At 57.4% G+C, this 18,853-nt stretch overlaps 3 protein-coding genes across 3 annotated transcripts; all 3 read right to left on the bottom strand.

Annotated features, from left to right (window-relative positions):
* Positions 1–1,370: 1,370 nt before the first annotated feature.
* On the bottom strand, positions 1,371–4,937 carry JKF63_02907 (uncharacterized protein; the record flags this gene model as incomplete). Its single annotated transcript, XM_067898931.1, has 2 exons — positions 1,371–2,596; positions 2,627–4,937. The coding sequence occupies 2 exons, from the start codon at positions 4,935–4,937 to the stop codon at positions 1,371–1,373; spliced, it is 3,537 nt and encodes a 1,178-aa protein (XP_067755375.1).
* Positions 4,938–7,195: 2,258 nt separating this feature from the next.
* Positions 7,196–14,938, bottom strand: JKF63_02906 (uncharacterized protein; the record flags this gene model as incomplete). Its single annotated transcript, XM_067898930.1, has 1 exon — positions 7,196–14,938. One exon carries the CDS (start codon positions 14,936–14,938, stop codon positions 7,196–7,198), a length of 7,743 nt encoding a protein of 2,580 aa, XP_067755374.1.
* Positions 14,939–17,852: 2,914 nt separating this feature from the next.
* On the bottom strand, positions 17,853–18,545 carry JKF63_02905 (uncharacterized protein; the record flags this gene model as incomplete). Its single annotated transcript, XM_067898929.1, has 1 exon — positions 17,853–18,545. The coding sequence occupies one exon, from the start codon at positions 18,543–18,545 to the stop codon at positions 17,853–17,855; it is 693 nt and encodes a 230-aa protein (XP_067755373.1).
* Positions 18,546–18,853: the final 308 nt, after the last annotated feature.

Here is an 18,853-nt window from a genome sequence, read left to right as displayed (position 1 = left end):
ACTTTTCAGAGTTATTCTCCCCCCCCTCCCTCCCTCCCTTGCTGCCCCTTGGACTAAACCTCTCCCTTTGTAGAAAACAACTCCGTGTACATCACATCAAAAGGCAGAATGAGGGGAAAGGGGGAAGGACGGGGCGCCGCCGCTGTAAAATGAAGACGGTTATATAGACGACCCCCTGTGACAGTGGAAAAATGTCGAGAAGTAAAAGGAGATAGAGAAAGGAGGAAACGCTTGAGAGAGACCGTAGTGGAGGCGGTGGGGGAGGAGGAGGAGGAGGAGGAGGGGGGGGTAGAAAGAGATAAACTTGCTCATTACCTGTCTCTCCCACCCCTATCCGCCTGTCCCCTCATTCGGGTAGATCAAACTTCTGTCTTTACCTCCCCCCAAAGGTCTTTCCCTGTCCCCTGCACACAACTCCCTTCTTCTCACACCTCTATTGCACCCGAGATAGGGAGAGGGGGGAACATTGTTTCGTTTTTCTTTGACAGAGTAGTCAGCCAACTCCCTGTGTTTCCCATCGAGATGACTATCGGCGTAGCAACGGATAATCCCGGGGCGAATCGCCCCCTCCCCCCCCCCACCACCGCACTCTGAAGATCCCATTGCTCAGAAACGCTCGCGAATTACGCACTAGACCCGCTGAGGCTTCCGTTTGCTTTTTTCCTATTGTTCGGTCACAAACCTCCTCATCAGACGTCCTCAAAAGTGTTTGTATGTATGCATGTGTGTATGCGCGCCTGTGTGTGTATGTGTCGCCAACCCTCCCATCCCCTCTACTCCACCCCCCCCCTCCTCCCCCCCCCCCACCTCTCTTCCTTTCAAGACATGATCAACTACACACACACACACACATATATATATATAGAAGAAATGCTTCTGTCCACACGACTGTGTGACTGTCCTTTTACCCGCTCTTTTTTTCTGAAAAGACAGTGGGGACCTCAAAGAAGAGGCGCAGCGAGAACAAACAGATTTAAAAGAACAACGGTAGTAGCCACCACTGGCCCTCCCCCCCTCCGGCCCAATACGCTGAAAAAGAGAGGAGGAGGAACAAACAACATGACGGCTGTGTGTTGCATATATTTTTTTTTGCCTCAAGTGCATTGCCGCGATCGTTGGTACGGGGCACTCTCTAGGACAGAAGCAGCAAATCCGCTGTCGCTGGAGTAGGTTCGAGGTGGATGCAATACAAAAAGCACAAGATGGCCATCATCAAGAAATAAAACAATTCTCCCCCTCCCCCCCCTCCCCCTTTTTTTTTGGAGGGGGAGAACGAGAGAGACCCCCAATGGTGCATATGGCGCCCATGTGTGTGATGTACTTCCCTTTTTCCACCTTTTTTTCTTTACTCTCAACTCACTTGTTTCTCTTTAATGTTGTCCAGAAACAGAGCCCGCCGTTTCTCGGGCCCAGGGTTTCTGAGCTGCAAGTCGCAGCGCTTCGTGAAATGCCGAGAGGACCAGCGAGGCTGTATCTGCTGCCGACGTATTGAACTCGGCGGTTGTCAAGATCGGCGCAATCAGAGCGTGCACCTCGGCTGACGGGGAAGCCTCTACTGCCTTAAGCATGTTCTGAACCAACTCAGGTAGACCGGCGTCCGAAAGTGCTGCTGCTGATTCCACCGATGAGGAGTGCGCAGACAGCTTCTGCCTCCTCATCTCGGACTCCAACTCAATCACACGCTGTTGGAGCTGATAAGTTTTTCTGTAGAAGACGGTGAACTCGTCAACCAGCGAGTCTAAGTCCTGTACTTCTGGCGGAATCGCTACAGTCGTGGTGCTGGCGTGCGAAGCATCGCCGCTCTCGCTCGCGCTGCGCCTCTCTGGCGGAGTAGAAGCGACACCTCGGCTGCCTCCTGACACTGCAACACTCTCAACCTCAGGTGAAGCAGTCGCAGAAGTGTGCGTGGATGGCATGCCATTTGACGTCTTCCTTTCGGCGGCGCTGGCAGTCTGCTCCTGGAGCGCGTCGGCGTAGAAGCGCGCCTCGGCGTTGCAGCCCTTCTGCTCCGGAGACCTGTCGACACCGTTCGCATTGGTAACAGAGGTAATGAGATCGGCCGTCTGCCGGGAAGCAGCCACGGGTGCCAGAACTTGATTGGAGGCCCCTGCCTCGTCGTCATCCTCGACGCTCTCACCCTCGACCATAAAGTCTTCAATGTTGACTGAGCTGCTGCGGCACAGTGTCGATACCTTCTCGTCGTCAACATCGCCCAGTCCAGCTTCTCGACTCGGTGGGGTGAGGCGGGAGCTGAGAGGGGCCGTGGTCTGCACGAGCTTGACCGAATCGGCCATGCTCTGCTCAACATCGCTTGACTTTGGAGTGGCCAGCTTGACTGCATCGTTGGCGCCTTGTGGCGCCTTCTTCGCGGCCTCAGCTAGCACAGCCGAGGCCTTCGCCTTCGACTCGGCCCTCTGCCGGAGCTGTGCGGCCGCCTTTTCGAGCTCCCGCTGCTTCGCATGCAGCAGCTCCTCCTGCTCACGGTACTGCAAGGAAAACTGCGGGCTCTTGGGGTTGATGAGCACTCGCGGCCGGCACATCGTGTCCACAACAACGATGCCGATGTCGAGTGGTTCCTCACTAGTACCAGAGATACCTGGAGTGAGAGGCCGCCGCAGACCCTTTCCAGGCCGCTGGGTGGTGTCGCTGCTAGCAGTGAGGCCAACGCCACCACCATGCATCTCTTGCTGCAGGCGGCTAGCCAAGAAGTCTTTGTCGCCCGGGCCGAGGCCAATTCGACTTGGTCGATGTTGAGAGCCTCGGTTACGATGCGACCTGCTGCTGCCGCCACTAGGAGTGCTTCCGCTCAAGCTGTTGCCCACTGAGCCGCCAGAGCGGGACGATCGATGTGAGGAGGAAAGGCGTGGGTCTTCCCAGGTGGTCGTCTGTGTGGTAGTGTCGATGAAGTAACGTCTGCCGTCTTTCGTGAAGTACTCCTCCCAACTCGGCGGCAGCTTCTTGGGCCCTCGCCGGGAGCTCGCCATCGTCACGCGCGGGATGGTGCGCATGCGGTACCCCGCCACGGCTAAGGTCAAGTCGCGGTTCAGCCGACCCAACGCAGTGATAGAGTTGTAAGCACATATGAGAACAGAAGTAAACATGTTCCCGAAGCACAGTGCCGGGACGAGCATCGTCGCGGCATGGTGGTGCAGCGGAGGCGGCATCGGTGTATTTTGAATAGATGCCCAGCTCTGCTCCTCGCCGAGCGGAATCGCCTGACTACGAGCCTGCACAGTCGACGCCAACCAAGTCTGTGCGGCCGGATCCTCAGCGAGACACAGAACGTGCATCGTCGCGCTACAACACGTATCAGTAAAGGCAGTAAGAGAAAAGAGCAACGACGAGCCCGACTCGGACTGCAGCAAAACCAGCTCCAAGGCCCGTGAGAGGTTCTCCAGCCCGATATCAAGCGCGGAGAGAGCGTCGTTCGTGTTCTCGACAGACATCGCTTGTGCGTTGAGCACAAACGAGTCCGTTGTGGCAGATGGATTGGTCGGCGAGTTCACATCGTCGGTCTTCTCCTCGAACGCAGACGGTGTCGGTGGGGGCGCCAGTTTTAGCACGAGTTCTACGTGCTTGTTGGATAGATCTAGTAAATCGACCACACTGCTCGAGTCGAACGCGATAAAGGTGGCCTCCATCCGCACAAACCGGTGGTGCCGGGAGCCGATAGAGGGGAAAACAAAGCTACACCCCTGCGAAGAGGCAGACTGACTGTGCACGCCTTCGGTGTGGTCGCTGTCAGACGTAGTGTCGTCTCCGTATCTGCTCGTCGGCCGCACGCCGCCCCCCGCACGGTGAGCAGCTGACGGCGAGGCGTTGCCGCCACCACCGCCAGCCGACGCAGCAGCCCGATCACCATCCGGATCTGCGGCGTTGTTCGCGCTAGCCGCCTTCGACCGCTGATGCTCCCTACGCTCAAGAAAGCGCTCCATGATGGTGCGTATACCGTGCGGCAGTAACCCACACGCCTCAGGGGTACCAATCAAACCCATTTGCTTCATCTCCTGTGTTGCGCCGTAGACCACCACAATGGAGCTGATGCAGTGGTCTACAACAGCAGTGATAGCCGGGCCCAGCGTCGCGTTCAGCATCGGCTCCAGGGAAGATGCCAGTCGGTAGTGCGTCGCCACTACGGGTGTAATCTCCAGCGGAGTGCTCTCCTCGGCAATGAACTCCACGTTCGTGATCCGGTTCAGAAGATCGTCAGTGCCGTACGTCACTGGCGGGTTGTTCACTGCGGAGACGCATTGATGCAGTGCGGCACTGTCCTCACTCAGTGGGTCGTAGCCAAAGATGCTGGCATCCATCACCGGGCCACCAGGGTACTGTAGTTGAGGATTGCTGTAGTCGACAGCCGTCAGCTGCAGTCCAGTGCGCAACATGGAACAGCCCATGCGTGGGCCCAGGGAAGTGTGCCCGGGAGAAGTAGCGCTGTGGCTCTCACACTGTATTCCGCTAGGCGAACCTTGCGCCTGCGGAGGCTGCGGGCAAGTGCTGTTGGCGGCGGTGTTGGTGGTGGTGAGAGCAGGGTGCAGAGGGGTCAAGGGGGGCAAGGGCACAGTGCAATCGGCGGAGCTGTCGTGGCGCGACCCGCTGAGCGCCATCTCGTCCTCGGCAGCGGGCTGCAATGTCACTGCCCATGGCTCGCCCCTGAAGGACTGCAGGGCGACATTCATACACCAACGCACACACCCAATACTTGGGGAAAGGGCACCGCTGCTGCCGGTTGGGTTCGGAGTGCCGTCATCAGGGCTGGAAGCATTATTCACCAGAAACGGCGCTGACCCCCTCGCTGCGCCGCTGGAGGAAACATTAGTAGCACTGGAGGCCACAGCAGTCATCGTTGATGACTTTTTGTGCCGGTGTCGTGAGAAGCCATTCGTTGTGGAGCTGTGCTGGGACTGTCCTTCGAGGGGCGCCGCCACGGGCAACATCAAGTCTACCAAAGCACCACCGCCAGCTTTTTGTGTTTGCTCCAGAGAAATATGTGTGTGTGTGTGTGTGTGTGCCCACTCTGCTTTATCTTCGATTTTTGTGTCGATAGGGGAGAGGGAGTAGTGGTAGTGGTGACAATGCTGCCAAGAGAAAGAGAAAAAAGAAAAGAAAAACGGTCAGGGCAAGTGACCAATGGCAACGTGCCGGACTCGAAAAAAATAATCCCCGTCCGCCAGAAAAGAATAAGTCCGTGCTTGGGCGGGGCGGGGGGAGGAGAGAGGGGGGGGGGGGGAACGGCCGTTTTGGTTAAAAGTAATGCTGCTAGTCTACGTTGTAATCGCCTCGCTCACGTCCGTGGCATGTTCACCTCCAAGTGAAAATGTGTGAGGTGCGCGCGTATAAAGTCAAGAATGGTGTCCTCTAGGCTATATGCAAAGAACAGTCTCAAATAAATGCAGTTGTGCTGTGCCCTTTGGCGCGCGTACACAGGTATAAATATATACTTGTTTGTATCGCGGGCGCGTTGGCGTCGATGGGGGGGAGAGGGGAGGGAGGGGGGGGAGAGAAAAGAAGCGAAGAAGGCGCAGAGCAGCAACAAGGGTGATATGACGGTGATTCGCAAGCGGACTGTTTAAGACGTGTTTTTTTTTCTTTGTATACGTGTGTGTGTGTGTGTAAGGAGCGAATAAAAGTGGGGCGTGGCTTGATGACGAGAAACGTGAGAGAGAGAGGAGAGGAGAGAAGAGAGGGGGGACGGGAGTCACTATTGCGCGCGCGTGATAATGATGAATCAAGAGACGAGCGCGGGAGAATCTTCTCGGGAAGAGGAGCAAGGCGGTCCCGAAAAACTTTCTCTCTCACCCCTGCCTGTGTCTCTCCTAGATCCTCGATGCATCGTGTGGTGACAATGTGGCTCCAAACCCGATGCAGGGGGGTGGTAATGCTAATACGCCCCGCTCCCCCCCCCCAGCATGCACACACACACACACACCTCCACGAGTGTAATCGCTGCCGCATGTGCTGGACTTCACGTGCACCACAGAGAACTGTATATTCTATCCGATAGCCCCCGTTCAAAGCAGAGTGCAGTCGGTCTTTCTGTTCTCCGCTCGACAAATGAGACAAAAAAAAGCACGAGCTTCCCTGTAGGAATTAATCGAAGATACGTGCGTGTGAAGACGTGAACATGAATGGAAGTGTGGCCTTCACCACCATCACTACTGCACGCACACACTTAGACAACGGATGCGTCACCGACCACGGCCCACAGGCCCTCCTGGTGTCCCACCGGCTACACCCCGGTCGTCTAGGACGAGCCGTCTCTGTCATCCTATCGCGACATGGGCCGTGCGGGCTCTTCATGTCCGTACCCGTCCCTCCCTCCGAGACGTGCGGCGCAGTCGGCCTCGGACAGACTCGGCCGCACGGCACGCCTTGATCCGCGCGGGCTGCATGCAGAGTCCTGCTTCAGGGCAGAAGCGCTGGCGACTGTCGCACAGGGGGGCAGAGGGCACCACTGCATGCACGCCGGGTTGGCTCAAAGAGCCAGCTGGCCCGCCTTAGGTCGCGCCCCCCCCCTCCCCTCCCCTCCTCCTCAAGCCAGTGCCGTCTACTACATGGAGTGGAGACTCACAACGTGGAGGGCTGCAGGGCCCATACGGTGCGATCCAAAGTCTTCTCGCCATGCCTGCCGCGCACATGTGCCCGCATCCACACCACCCAGTTGGGTGTAAGGGGTACTGCGTACTCCGCATACGCACACACACACACGTGTGTGCGTGCGCGGGTCTGGATCTCCTCACGCATCCTCCCCGCCAACCACTTCGTGCTGCCCCCACCTCGGCGCGCCTCCTCGGGACGCAGTCCACCCGTCCTAACCGTCGTCGACAGCGCGTGCGCACAAAGCCTGCATGCGCAAATGGCGGGGCCTGTCCCATGACAACGTTGCTGTCCCTGTCACCCATCACCGTCTAATGAGATGAAGGAAGAGGGGAGAAAAGAGCGGCATGCACGGCACGCAAAACGGGGGAGAAAAACAAGTCAGTGAACCACACACAAACGGGACGCACTTGACTACGCGCTGACAACGTCTTCCGCGTTCAGTAAAAAAAAAAAGATCATAGCGCCTGTCGACCATATATGTCGAGCCTGTGTCCATGACGGTGTTTGCTTCTGTTGCTCTCATCCCTGCGGACGCTCTTCTCATCAATAGGCCTTTCTCTTTCCCCCTGACTTTGTCTTTCTCTGGTAGTAGTCACTAGTCCGTGTACAGCTGCTCGCCAGCGGCGAGTAGCTCAATCCGCGTGAACACCCGCCTCTGCAGCCTCTTCGCCCGCTGGCGCCCAATAAAGCCGCGTACGACACTCTGCATCAGCACGGCAGATCGATTGCGCAGCTCCCAGTATGACATTTGACGCTTTGCCTCACAGTGCACGAAATATTCGAGACCCAAACGCTTTCGACTCAGGAACCCAAGCGCGACCCGCTGCACGAGCGCAATCTCCGCCCACGAAATCGATACCATGAAAATAAAGTGCTGGCGTCGGCGGCAGAGGTAGCCCCGTCCGATGCGCTGGAGTAGCAACAGGGCTTTCGACATCGACGGCGGCGCGGCCTCATGCCCTAGGATCTGAACAGCGGCCCCAAAACAAGCTGGTTCAGCACCCGCCTCCTCTACGCAGATGAGATCCCTCTTGAGGGGGTCACCCTCAGTGTCATTGCAAGCGACCCTGTTATCGCTGCTGCTGCTACTACTGCTGGTTGTCTCTTGTTCGACAGCCTCGTTGTCACTGCTGTCGCAGTCTGAAGAGAATGTGGAGACTATCTGAACGCCATCCAGCACCCACGGCTGCAGGGCCAAGCCCTCTGACAGAGGCGTGCTAAAGTTCTGTCCAGTGACGCTCATGGCGTTCGCCGTAACGCTGAAGCTGAACGGGAGGGAGTTCATACTATTGAGGGAACGGGCACTACGGCCGCTCGTGGCAAAGATAGAGCCATCCATTGGAGAAAGCTCCGCCCCCGCAGCAGCAGCAGCAGCAGCAGCAGCAGCAGCAAAATAGCGTCGTCGTGGTGCGTGGCAGACGCTGGTGTTGTTCCTCTCCACCACAGTGCTGGCCACGTCGTTGTGGAGTGGTCTTTGTAGAGCGAAATATGATGGGGGACTCCGATGCGGTGACAGAACGGGGCGCGTCCCCTCATTGCACGATGCTGACTTGGTGCCGCTGAGGCTCATGGGAAGAGGGATCAATACACCCAGTGTGCAGGTCACTGGAGCAGCAGAACCCGGCGTCCCCACTGTGGAAAAACTCCCTGGGGAGGGGTAGGAGCACCGCGGAAAGGACACACGCAGTGACGGCGGTGACAGCAACATCAATCGTGGCGGCGAAGGTGATCTGATGGCCAGAGTGTGTGCGGTATCCCCAGATTTGGTGGCGTCCTCTAATGGAGATGCAGCAGTACTGGGAAGCGAAACAGTCAGCGAGGGCACAAGAGGTGGCGCGACAGCAGTGTCGTCGTCACAGCTGCGACTGCCACCCACCGTGACGGCGTCACGGACAGAATCACATGAAGTATAGCCCCCACAAAACGCCCCCGTCACTCTCGCTTCCTGGCACTTGAAACTTGCCCCCACGGCCCCACTGCCAACGCCACCACGAAATGGTCGACTAGCGTCGCTTGGTAGCGCCAAGCCGGTCATGTTCGATAGCGGACTCGTAAGCAAGACGCTGGTCCTCTGATTGGGAGACGCAAGGGCCGGTGCAACAATGTAGTTCGTGTTGTCAGGGGTCACCAACATCGGAACCGTTTTACTACACAGCGCGGCAGTGGGGCTGCGATCCTCTGAGAGGGGAGCGTCACCCGCAGGGATGCCCGCCGCGTCCTCAGACCCAGAGAAAATCGTCTCTTCGGGAAAAAGCGGCGAGGCATGGGACGGACTGCATAGAACCCTTTGCCCATCAACAGGGCTGGGGTGCTGGTGGTGCCCCGGAATCATAGTAGTCGCGAGCAGCGGACTGGCTCTGGAGGCTGATGGCATGCTTGATGGCAATGAAGCGGTCGTGGTTATCTGGCCACCCGTCGTGGAGGACGAGGAAGTCGAACTGACGCCCGTGAGGATGCTCGCAACGGCAGAGACGCCGCTGCCAGCGTTTTTGCCGTCGATCCTACTCGCCGTGTCAACATCCTCCTCCGCCGCCGCCGCACCCGGGAATGGGATTGGTGCTTGCAGAAGCACCCGCTGAAGAAGAAGATCGAGCGACCTCTCTTCGTGTTGCTCCCAGTAGCGCTGCTTGCACTGCTGCCTGATGAGAAACCCACGACCGATGCGCTGCAGCTGGAGCAGAGCGTCCACGACCATGAAGGTGGCGTCCCCATGGGGCGACGACGACAACCGACGCGATGAATGCGGATCGTCATTAGACAACGTTGGCCTGTGCGATTCGCACTTTTTGGATTTCCTCGACGGCCCCTTCGCAACAGCTTGATCAAAAAAAGCCATGGTGCAGCTGGGGTTGCCCGAAAACCGCGGCTGCAAGGTGCTCATCCACCCCTCTGTGGACCCATGGGAGGCGCTAGAGGCAGCACCCTCACAGATGCTGGAGACTTTCGGTGACATAGCGCGACGCGGCAGAGTGGATGCGGCAAACGCAGCGAAGAGCTCACCAGCAACAAGACCTGCGGTTCTGGTTGCGGCATCTCCCGGCTCTTCGCCTGCGCTGTCGCCACAACGCGTGCTGAGATTTGGAGGCTTGTGACCGCTGCTCACATCGCTGCGTAGCCCCAGTGGCACAACCTCCAAGGTAGCGCAGGCGGTGTAGTTGGGCATGGCTGACAAGGGTGAATCTGCAACAGCGGGTGGGCACGCATCCACGTCAGCAATAGCAGTGGCATCGCCCTCATTAGGTGAGACGATCGGCAACCCGGCCGCCCCGCTGACACACGCAGGTGCCGGCGTGCCGATATCCTCGCCAGTGGAACCTTTCTGTCGTTCACAGGTGGTGAACAGGTGTTGCAACAGCGAAGCGGACGATCCCTTCGGGGAGTCGGTGTCCGAGAAACTGGTGGAGTGCTTCGGACCCACTTCAGAGACGCGAACAAGTTTGTTGGGATAAGAGCGTTCGGCAGCAGCGCTATGCAACGAAGCACAAATCTTGTCTGAGATTGGCGACGTCTGCGAAGCGGCGCTGCAACGTCGCAAAGCTGGCCTGTGTGGCATCATCTCCCCCACCGAAAAACCGTGCGCTGATAACCGGGCATCTTTAGGGATAGTCGTCGCTGTCATTGCGGTGGAAATGACCGGGGATGCCAGTGGAGCTGAAAAGCCAATCAGAGGCGGTGGTGGGCAGCCCTGTGACGTGGCTACTCCGTGATAACGTCCACTCGAGGAAGCGGACGCCACACCCGCAAAGACAGTCGTAGACGACGTGAACACGGAGTTGAGCCTCGCTAAAGTGGGGTAAGGTGAGTGCATCACGGACGGCGCGACAGCGACAGCGCACTCAATGGGGTCACTTGACGCCCGCTGAGACGACCTTCGAAGGACACGGCGAGTTATGTAGCCCCGCCCGACTGCCTGAATCACACACGCCGCCAGGTTCACCAACAGGGCAGCGGTGCCAGCCCGCGGCGAGATGGACTCCGAATCAGCACCGGGGAGAAGTGAAGCTGCGGGCGTCGGGTCATCTGCATCACTTGAAAAATATGTCGTGATGGCTAGTGTAGAGCCCAAGAGGGACGAGGGAAGGAATGTCGGCCACTCGGCGTCGTCGTGGAAGGTGGAGGCGGCAAGAGCATCGGCCGAGCCCGGATTTGGGTCCGGAGATGCGCCACTTGGTTGGTGGTCAGGAGAAACGGGTGGCACAAAAGTGGATGCAGGGCGTGCATCCGTGCAGTCATGTCTGACGGACCCTGGCATAGCCTCATTGTGTGCGCTATCCGTGTGTCCGCTGACTAGGGTGTGGAGTCGAGGGTGGTTGGGGACAGTCTGCTCGGCCACATGAAGACGTGGCTCTCCGGAGCCGTTCCTGTTTGCGCGGAGGGGTTGCATGTTGGAGGTGCCACCTTTTGGAAGAGACAAGTCGCTCACCGACAGCGCCGATTTCCCTGCAGACGCACTCTCGACGGGTACATGACGGACCGCGCTGTCGCTGTCATGCCTTGGGCCCAGCGGGAGATGATCCGCCGATGAGACAGCGGCATTATAGAGCGTGACCCCCTCACTGGGAGCGCGGAGTGTCGGTGACTGCGGTCGCGGCGGCAGGAGAACGTCCGCTGGAAGTGGAGAGACAGTGGTGCCAGCATTGTGGTAGCCACCGTGTCGGAGACTGACAGCCACAGCAGCACCGGGCTCTTCAGGGCCTGTCGGTAGATACAGTGTGGGGTGACAAGACAGTGGAGGGCTACTCAGTTCTGGCGGCACACAGGCACGCGGGCAGTCATCGCTGTTCTCTCGAAGGCAGGCCAACATCGGCGGCCCAGAAAGCCTTGAGTTGCGATGAAGGCGACAGGTCCGCATCGACTGCAGTGGAGAGGCTAGTTGCCGCAACACTTGCAGAGAAGCAAGGGTGCTACTCGGCGAGGAAGCGGTGAAAAATGTCGACTGCGACCCCTCTGCACCGTGTCGGTCAACATGATCAGCAGTACAGCTGTTTGAGTGCACATCCGATACTGGTTTAGGGTGATGCGGCGCGTGCGCGGCAGGCGAAACAGCAGAAACGGTGGCTAGAGAAGCCAGCGACCCCTCAGATGAAGCCGACATCGAGGGTATCATCGAATCCCCGACAAACGTTGACGACGCCGCGTCAACCTTAGTCCTTGCGTCATTGCAGAGATAAGTTTGCTCGATTCCAGGTGCTGTAGAGAAATCAGCCGCCGGGTCGCCGAGCGCAGCGGAGTCTCTCTCCCCAGAGACGGTACGTGAGTCAACACTGCGTTGAGTGCAGATGCTTTCCGAGTGGTCGTGTGCGATGTTTGTATGAGGGGGCGAGTAAAGATGGAGTTGATGCTGCCGAGGCGACGAGGGCGGCATTGGTACACGCCGCATACCGGCACTGCCACCGTCCGCGCTCCCACGCCCATGATTCAGACTCCTCTCCGGGTTGACTCCAGCGCAGCTACAGCCACTGGTGGGGTGTAAAGGTGTCCTTTCTTTTGTCGTGGCGATGTGTTCACTGGTGCTGCATCGGTGAGCTGAACACTGGAGTGACTGCTGCGAAGTATCATCAGCCGCTCTTTGCATGGGTTCTGCGCGGCGGTGCGCAGCAGCGCTCATGAGGGCCTGCAGGTACTTCTTCACATGCTCCGTGCGCTGCCGAGCATCGAGTCGATACTGTGCGCCATCACGAGTAGGTGGAGTCGGCGTCGGCGGCGGCGGCGGCGGCGCTACTGCGTCGCTAGCAGCTTTCTCATGGACGGTGAAGTCACCAGCTGCGATTTGCCTGACAGAACCTCCTCTTGAACCTCTCGTCTGCTCAAGAGCATCGGTGGCATCAGCGCGCTCGGCTGACGTGTCACGCGCATTCGTCTCTTGATTGCGAATGCTGTGACGGCTGTGACGGGTCTCTCTGCCTTTACGCCCTCGCCGACTTTTGATCCCCGGTTGCCACGCTTCCTCTGACGTCGGCATCGCGTACGGATGCGCCAACACGTCACAGTTTCTGTCAGACGTGCTGGGTGGCACAACTGCCATGTGCCCCGTCGTGCCTCGGCAGTGACGAGGGTGAAGCGCCGGTACATTTTTCGTGTGGCGACGGCAACCGTTGGCGCATGTCCGGGACAGACAAATGGGCAAGCGCAACTGTAATGCGGACTTGAGCAAGTGTTGGTATTGGGAGCGCTGGTGGTGGAAAGATGGCGTACTGCTCCTTCTCAAGGGCACACCCAAGACGGCTGCTCGGAGCAAGGCGACGCTACCAAAAGACTTTGGGGCTGACAAGGCGACCGGCGGCGGCGGCGGCGGCGAAGGAACGTCGTACAGGTGCGCCTGACCGTGAAGGCTTCGGTTGCCGTCGGCTGCTATGTTGACAAAATCTGACGCGCCTGAGGCGTTGTACGGGTGCAGAGAGCTATCCGTGTCGCCCCTGAGGCTGCTGCTGAGCAGCACGCCTGGCGAACCAGGCATAGTAACACCACAGGTATCACACTCGACAGGTGCCGCTCGCTCGCTGCCTGTGGACATCATTGCTGCGGTCCCTCCCATCGAAGGCGCGCACATGTCGCTCTCAGGCGTAGCACCGGCGTCAGAGGACAAGGAATCCGATAAAACACCCCCATTGATGGTGAGGCCTACTGTGTGCTGCTGCGACCCCACGGCGTCCTCGCGCGTCAGCTGCGCGGACGCGCCCGTTCGCAGAGAAGAAGGGCTCGCAAAAAGACAGGAGCTAGACTCTGCCAGAGATAACTGGAGTCGACGCGAAGCACCTAGAGCCCCTGGCACTGCCGCCACCGCTGTTGCTCCCCTGCCCTCCCGAGGTACAGCGTCCACAGTGGTGGGTAGCGGATGAGAACCTCCTGTCGGCTCTAGTGGCAAGGTAGAACAGCCTGGAGGCCGTACGCAGAGTCGACGCATCGCCATCGCCGGAGATACGCCCCAACGCTGCAGCATCACCACCAGCCTCGGAAGTGTCACCACACTCCAGATGCTGTCGTACGAAGCGCGGCGCCGCACAGCACGCGGAGTCTGCTGCCAGCTGTCCCAGTAGGCTGTGTACTCCGCTGGCGGTGCCGAGACGATGGCACCGGTCGGACTTGTGGTGTAAAGAAGCTCAACAGGGAATGTAGGAATGACGCCGGTCAACTGCTCGGTGAAGAGGAGGAGGACATCGTCACTGCAGCCCTCACGGCGCGGTGACACCGTCTCGACTCCACTGCTGGACTTGACCGCGTGATGCTGTTGGACAGCAGGATACGGCAAAGCTGCCTTGTCACTACTGTTGCGAGTGTGACTGCCACCGCCACTGTGCTGATCTGGGCGCACGCAGAACCGCTCTGCGATGGGAACCTTTGGAGTGTGAATGGAGCAGATCGATCGTGTGCGGCGCGATACGGTGCAGGACTTCGCTCCGAGAACACAGAAAAGAGGGAAGGCAGCGCGCTGTGCTTCATCGCTGAGGGAGCCCGGCACACCCGAGCGAGGTGAGAAAGACTGCATGGACGACTGAGGTGTCGATGCTCGCGTCACCCTCGCGGTAGCCAACGCGATGGGCGGTGCCACCGCGTTGCCATGAAGAAGAAAAGGCAAGACGCTGTGAATATTCACCAGTTGAGAGTGGTCATCCCCCGACAAAGTCATCGGACAACACAGCGTCGCAACTCGGTCTTGCAAAACACGATCATGCAACAGCGGAGCTGAAAGAGAGAGATAGACGTCGTAGGGCACCCAATGTCGCTCTGCCGGCGTAGGCGCGGCGCCATTCGGGGACGATATGGACCGCAAACCGCAGTCGTCGCTGCTCGTAACTGGGGGTGGGGAAGGTGGGACGCGGGGGATGTGCGCTGCGGCGGCGGCGGCATCGACGTCTACACTGTCACGCGCCGAACGGGCGACAGAAGACGACGACAGGGAAGTAATCGAAGAGGGGAGACGGTTCACCAGGTGATTAAGCGACCTCGCTGGCAGTTGTGACGATCCAAGAGCCAGGGTAATGGTGGTCTCCGTACGTGCCTCCGCACCAGCCGACGCGCTTTCTGTAGCGTTCCGTGTCATCCACGATGCTGTCCTGACGGCAGACGGTGACTTTGATGTGTCCCCATGTGCACGAGCTTTCTCATCTTCAGTGCCGTTAGCGCTTCTGTGGGTCACGGCGAACGGCGTCAACACCGCTTTAGGGTCACCGTGGGCGCGGATGTAATTATTACCACGTGGCAAGCAACTGCTGGTGCATATGTGTGGTGATACAACCGCCCCTCCATGGGACGAAGAGCCATCGGCGTCTCTGCCGGTAAAATGCTGCACCGTGGCGACGCCAGCAGGTGACCCTACAAACGGGGCCACGCTAAGCATCTGGATGGCGATAGGCACGCAACCTGGAAACAAGAATAAAACGCAACAAGCTGATCCAAATATGCCGAGTGGAGTAGAGAGCTGTTTTTTTTTGTTGGGGGAGGGAGGGAGGGGGAGTCACAAAGGGGGGGGCGTGAAGTAAAACACAGAACACGGATTGGCACGTGTGCCAGGTAGAGCTAACTTGTAAAGGGTAAGAGGGGTAAGAGCGCGAAACGGAGAGAGATGAGGGAGGAAAAAGGGGGCTTAAAATAATAAAACGGATGAGGAAAAAACAAGAACGGAGTGAAGGGGGGGTTACGTTTGTGGAATGCTGTTATTTCTTCAGAACGGCGAAAGGATGTCGTCATGCCAAAAGACGACGTCACAAATACACACAAACACAGAACGGCTAATGCCAGGCAGGCGAGCAGGCACAGGAACAAAGAGCGAAAAGAAGCAACACAGCCGACAGGACAAGTACAGAGATGGTGGCAGTGGAAAGAGAGAGTGTGATGCGGTGTGTGTGTGTGTCTCGAGGAGGAGAGAGGAGGAAGTGACTAATGACAAAAATGAGGGAGAGTCGAACAGCCCTGTATCTTTGGTGAGGGAAAAAGAAAGTGAATAGGGGGTCTACATATATACACAGACACACACACACACACACATCTATATATACACATATATAAAAACGGCGGCGGTAAAATACGTTCGAGCAAGCGGGTGAGGACGTTAGGTCGAGGGGGCAGGGGTACCAAACACGAGAGCCAGGGAAAGTGAAGGGGAGTTCAGGGTGGAAGGGGAGGGGGCAGGAGAAGGCAGCCAGCAGCACAAAAAAAAATGAAGCGTTGAGGATTCCTCGCGAGCGATCCTCAGAGGAAGAGAGTGCACACACACACACACACGAGAGCAAAAAAAAATGCAAAGCGAAGATATCCCCTCCTAAATATATATAAAAAAAAAGTGAGAAGAGGAAGAGAAAGAGAGAGAGAGAAGTGAGCAACGAAAGAAACGGACGAAGGCCACAAGAGCGCCGCCACATGTGAACGTACACGCTGAAAATTTATAGAGAGAGAACAAAAGACAGAAACGCAGGAATAATGCTAAAAAAAAGGGGGGTAGCGAAGAGAGGAGGCTGATGGGGGTGGAAGAGAGAGAGAGACGGGGTGTACAGAATAATGATATTATGTTATATGAAAACGGAGCACATCAAACCCTGCAGAAAAAGGGGAATACAATAAAACAAATAAGAAAAAAAACGGCTCTGCCCCACGTGGGAGGAGGGGGGAGGGAGAGAGGGAGAGCACACAAGCAGATAAACCGCACGTAATAATAAAACGAAACTCGGTAGAGGGGCGGAAAGGAGGCGATTTATTTGTGTGTGTGTGTGTGCGTGTGTGTTCTTGGATTGTTGTATGCCGGTTTATCCTTGATGCTCCGAGCACATCGAGGGACTTAGAGAATGAATAAGTATATGTGTGTGTATATATATATATCTTTGTATCATCACCAGTTGCTCTCTGATCCTCTCGGCCTGGGGAGGAGAGAGACTGTGCGGGACGCAGATGAGAGATCGACGCGCGTGAAGAGGTAAAGAGGAGACTTGACGTGGCGCATACCAGCGTGGCGAGAGGCACAAACACAGAGAGAGACGTAGCTGCGCAACAAAGGGAAAAAAGAGAAGGGCATCCAAAGGAATGATTAAGGAGAACAATAATTTTACTATTTCGCACGTCACTGAGAAATACGAGGTGTACTTGCGCGTGAGTGTATGTGCGCGTGTGTGTGTGTGTGTGTGTGTGAGTGTGAGAGTGTGTGTGTGTGTTTTGGCGGTTCCTTTTACCAAAGGAGGTCAAAAAAAAAAGACGCGCGCAAGGGAAGGGAGATGAGCAGAAAAGCTATTGAAAAGACCTGTAAATCGGAGAAAGAAGACAGGCCCACTCCACGTACGCACGTGTAGGTGCGGGTGTGTAATCGTTCACGCACAGGAGGGAACAAAAATGGGGTGGCACCCGGCGCGTGTGATTTGGGGGGAGGGAGACACCACATAACATGGCGATAGAGCAGAGGAGACAGACAGACGGGAAGAGAGAAGTTGATGAGAAAGAGAACGATGGTGTATTCATGGGGAAAAAGTGTGCGGGGGCAGGCCCCATTGTCTTTTTTGTTGGTCTTCCGTGGGCCTCCCTTTCCCACCCCATCGCCTGCCAACAAGCAAACCACAACGATAGTACGCCCCCCCCCGCCCCGCCACCCCAGAAGTGTGATAGGGCATGACCCCCCCCCCCTAGGCAATGGCAGGCACATACACCTCCTGAAAAACCGATGCAGGGAGCCAAAAATGGAAAGAACAGATAGAAATGGGTGTTGCCTACGCAACACAAGCATCGTCACAAATCGCAACCACAGTATGAGGCAACAAGAGCAACAAAAAGCACAGAAAAGCTGTCATGGGTGAGAGGGACGTCGTTCACCAGCAAAAGCCTCCCACGCACAGGATGTGTTTGGAAACCCCCGTGCCTCAGCTGCTCTCCACATCCCCAATATGCTTTGACGCACTCTCCACCTGCCCGAATATGAGCACCAAAGACAAACACGCACAGAACGAGAGAAGGCAGCACCTAACGTGTTCTCCTCTTTTTTTTTTTCGATGGGGGTGGTTAAAGGGACGCCCACTTTCAGCAATGATCCTAAACCTTAGCGCCGGAGAGCATCACACACACACACACACACAGAGACACACGAATGCACTCCACAATAAACGCCTTCATCGCATGTGTATGAAGAGAAAAAGGCGCGTGTGCACGTGACAAGGAAGAAAAGAAAAACCAAGAAGAAAGCAGTCCCTGCACAACGGCAGGGGGGAGTGGGGAGGGGGGGGGGGATGACGACGTTGGCTCAAAGGCGGAAGTGATGAAGCCTTTTCCCACCGAGCTCAGCAAGACCCAAGCAGTTCCACGCGCTCCTCCTGAATGAAGCGGCGCAGCTCATCGAAACAGCGCAGGTTCGCCACCTCCGCCGGCGCATCGACCCCCATCACTAGCCAGCGGAATAGCTCACTGTCCAGCTGCTTCAAGAGAAAGTCGTACTCGTCCAGCAAGGACGCGTCGAGCGTCTCGAGCTTGCACCGTGCGAAGTGGCCGAAAACAAGATCCATCTCCACCATACCGCGATACCGTGACTGGTAGATAAGCCGACGGCGCTTGCACACGACACTTTCATCTGGGTCGATAGGACGGGAGTCGCGGAACATCGCCCCGTGCAGCTCCGCCACATTCCGAGACCCCTCTGTAACCCCCGACTGTACATCAGATGAGCCCGCCGTACCGGGAGTCTCCGGGTGTCGCAGAGACTGCTCCAGCGTGCCATCACCAGCACGCCACTTCCTCAGGAGCTCCATCTCCTTCGGAGAGGCAGCCTTCATGGAGGTGAAGTCTGGTGTGAAAACTCTCTCGCGTAACGTCTTTGCGACCGAGGAGGCGAAGGGATTCGTGCTCGTCGAGCTGGCCTTGTCGCTGCACCAGCGCTGGGAGACGGACATGGCAGGGGCTCCAGTAATGGTGAGGGCAAAAGGAATGGCATCAACACTCGCACCGGCGCCGCGCAACAGAGCGAGCCTTTGCAACATTTGGGGTGCAGCGTGTGGTGAGTGATGAAATAGGAGGGGAAGTGTTTGTGTGTTTATGTTTGTGGTTGTGTGTGGGGAGTGGGGGGAGAAGGGGGGGCAGATCAGCGAAACGCTGGCGATCAGACGTGGTGCTGAGCAAAAAAAAAACTTTCCACGTACACGGTGTTGGGCGTGGCGAGAGTGGAAAATTTAGAAGAGAAAGGAGGGACGAGAAGACAGTAAGGATGAAAGGTCTGTGAACCAGCATCCGTAAAGGCCGTAGCGGATGAAGACACCGTGAAAGCATGACGCCCAGCATATGAACGGGG

The sequence above is a fragment of the Porcisia hertigi genome, chromosome 30, assembly GCF_017918235.1.
Source record: "Porcisia hertigi strain C119 chromosome 30, whole genome shotgun sequence".
Lineage (NCBI taxonomy): Eukaryota > Euglenozoa > Kinetoplastea > Trypanosomatida > Trypanosomatidae > Porcisia > Porcisia hertigi.
This window is presented reverse-complemented; position numbering and strand designations above follow the sequence as displayed.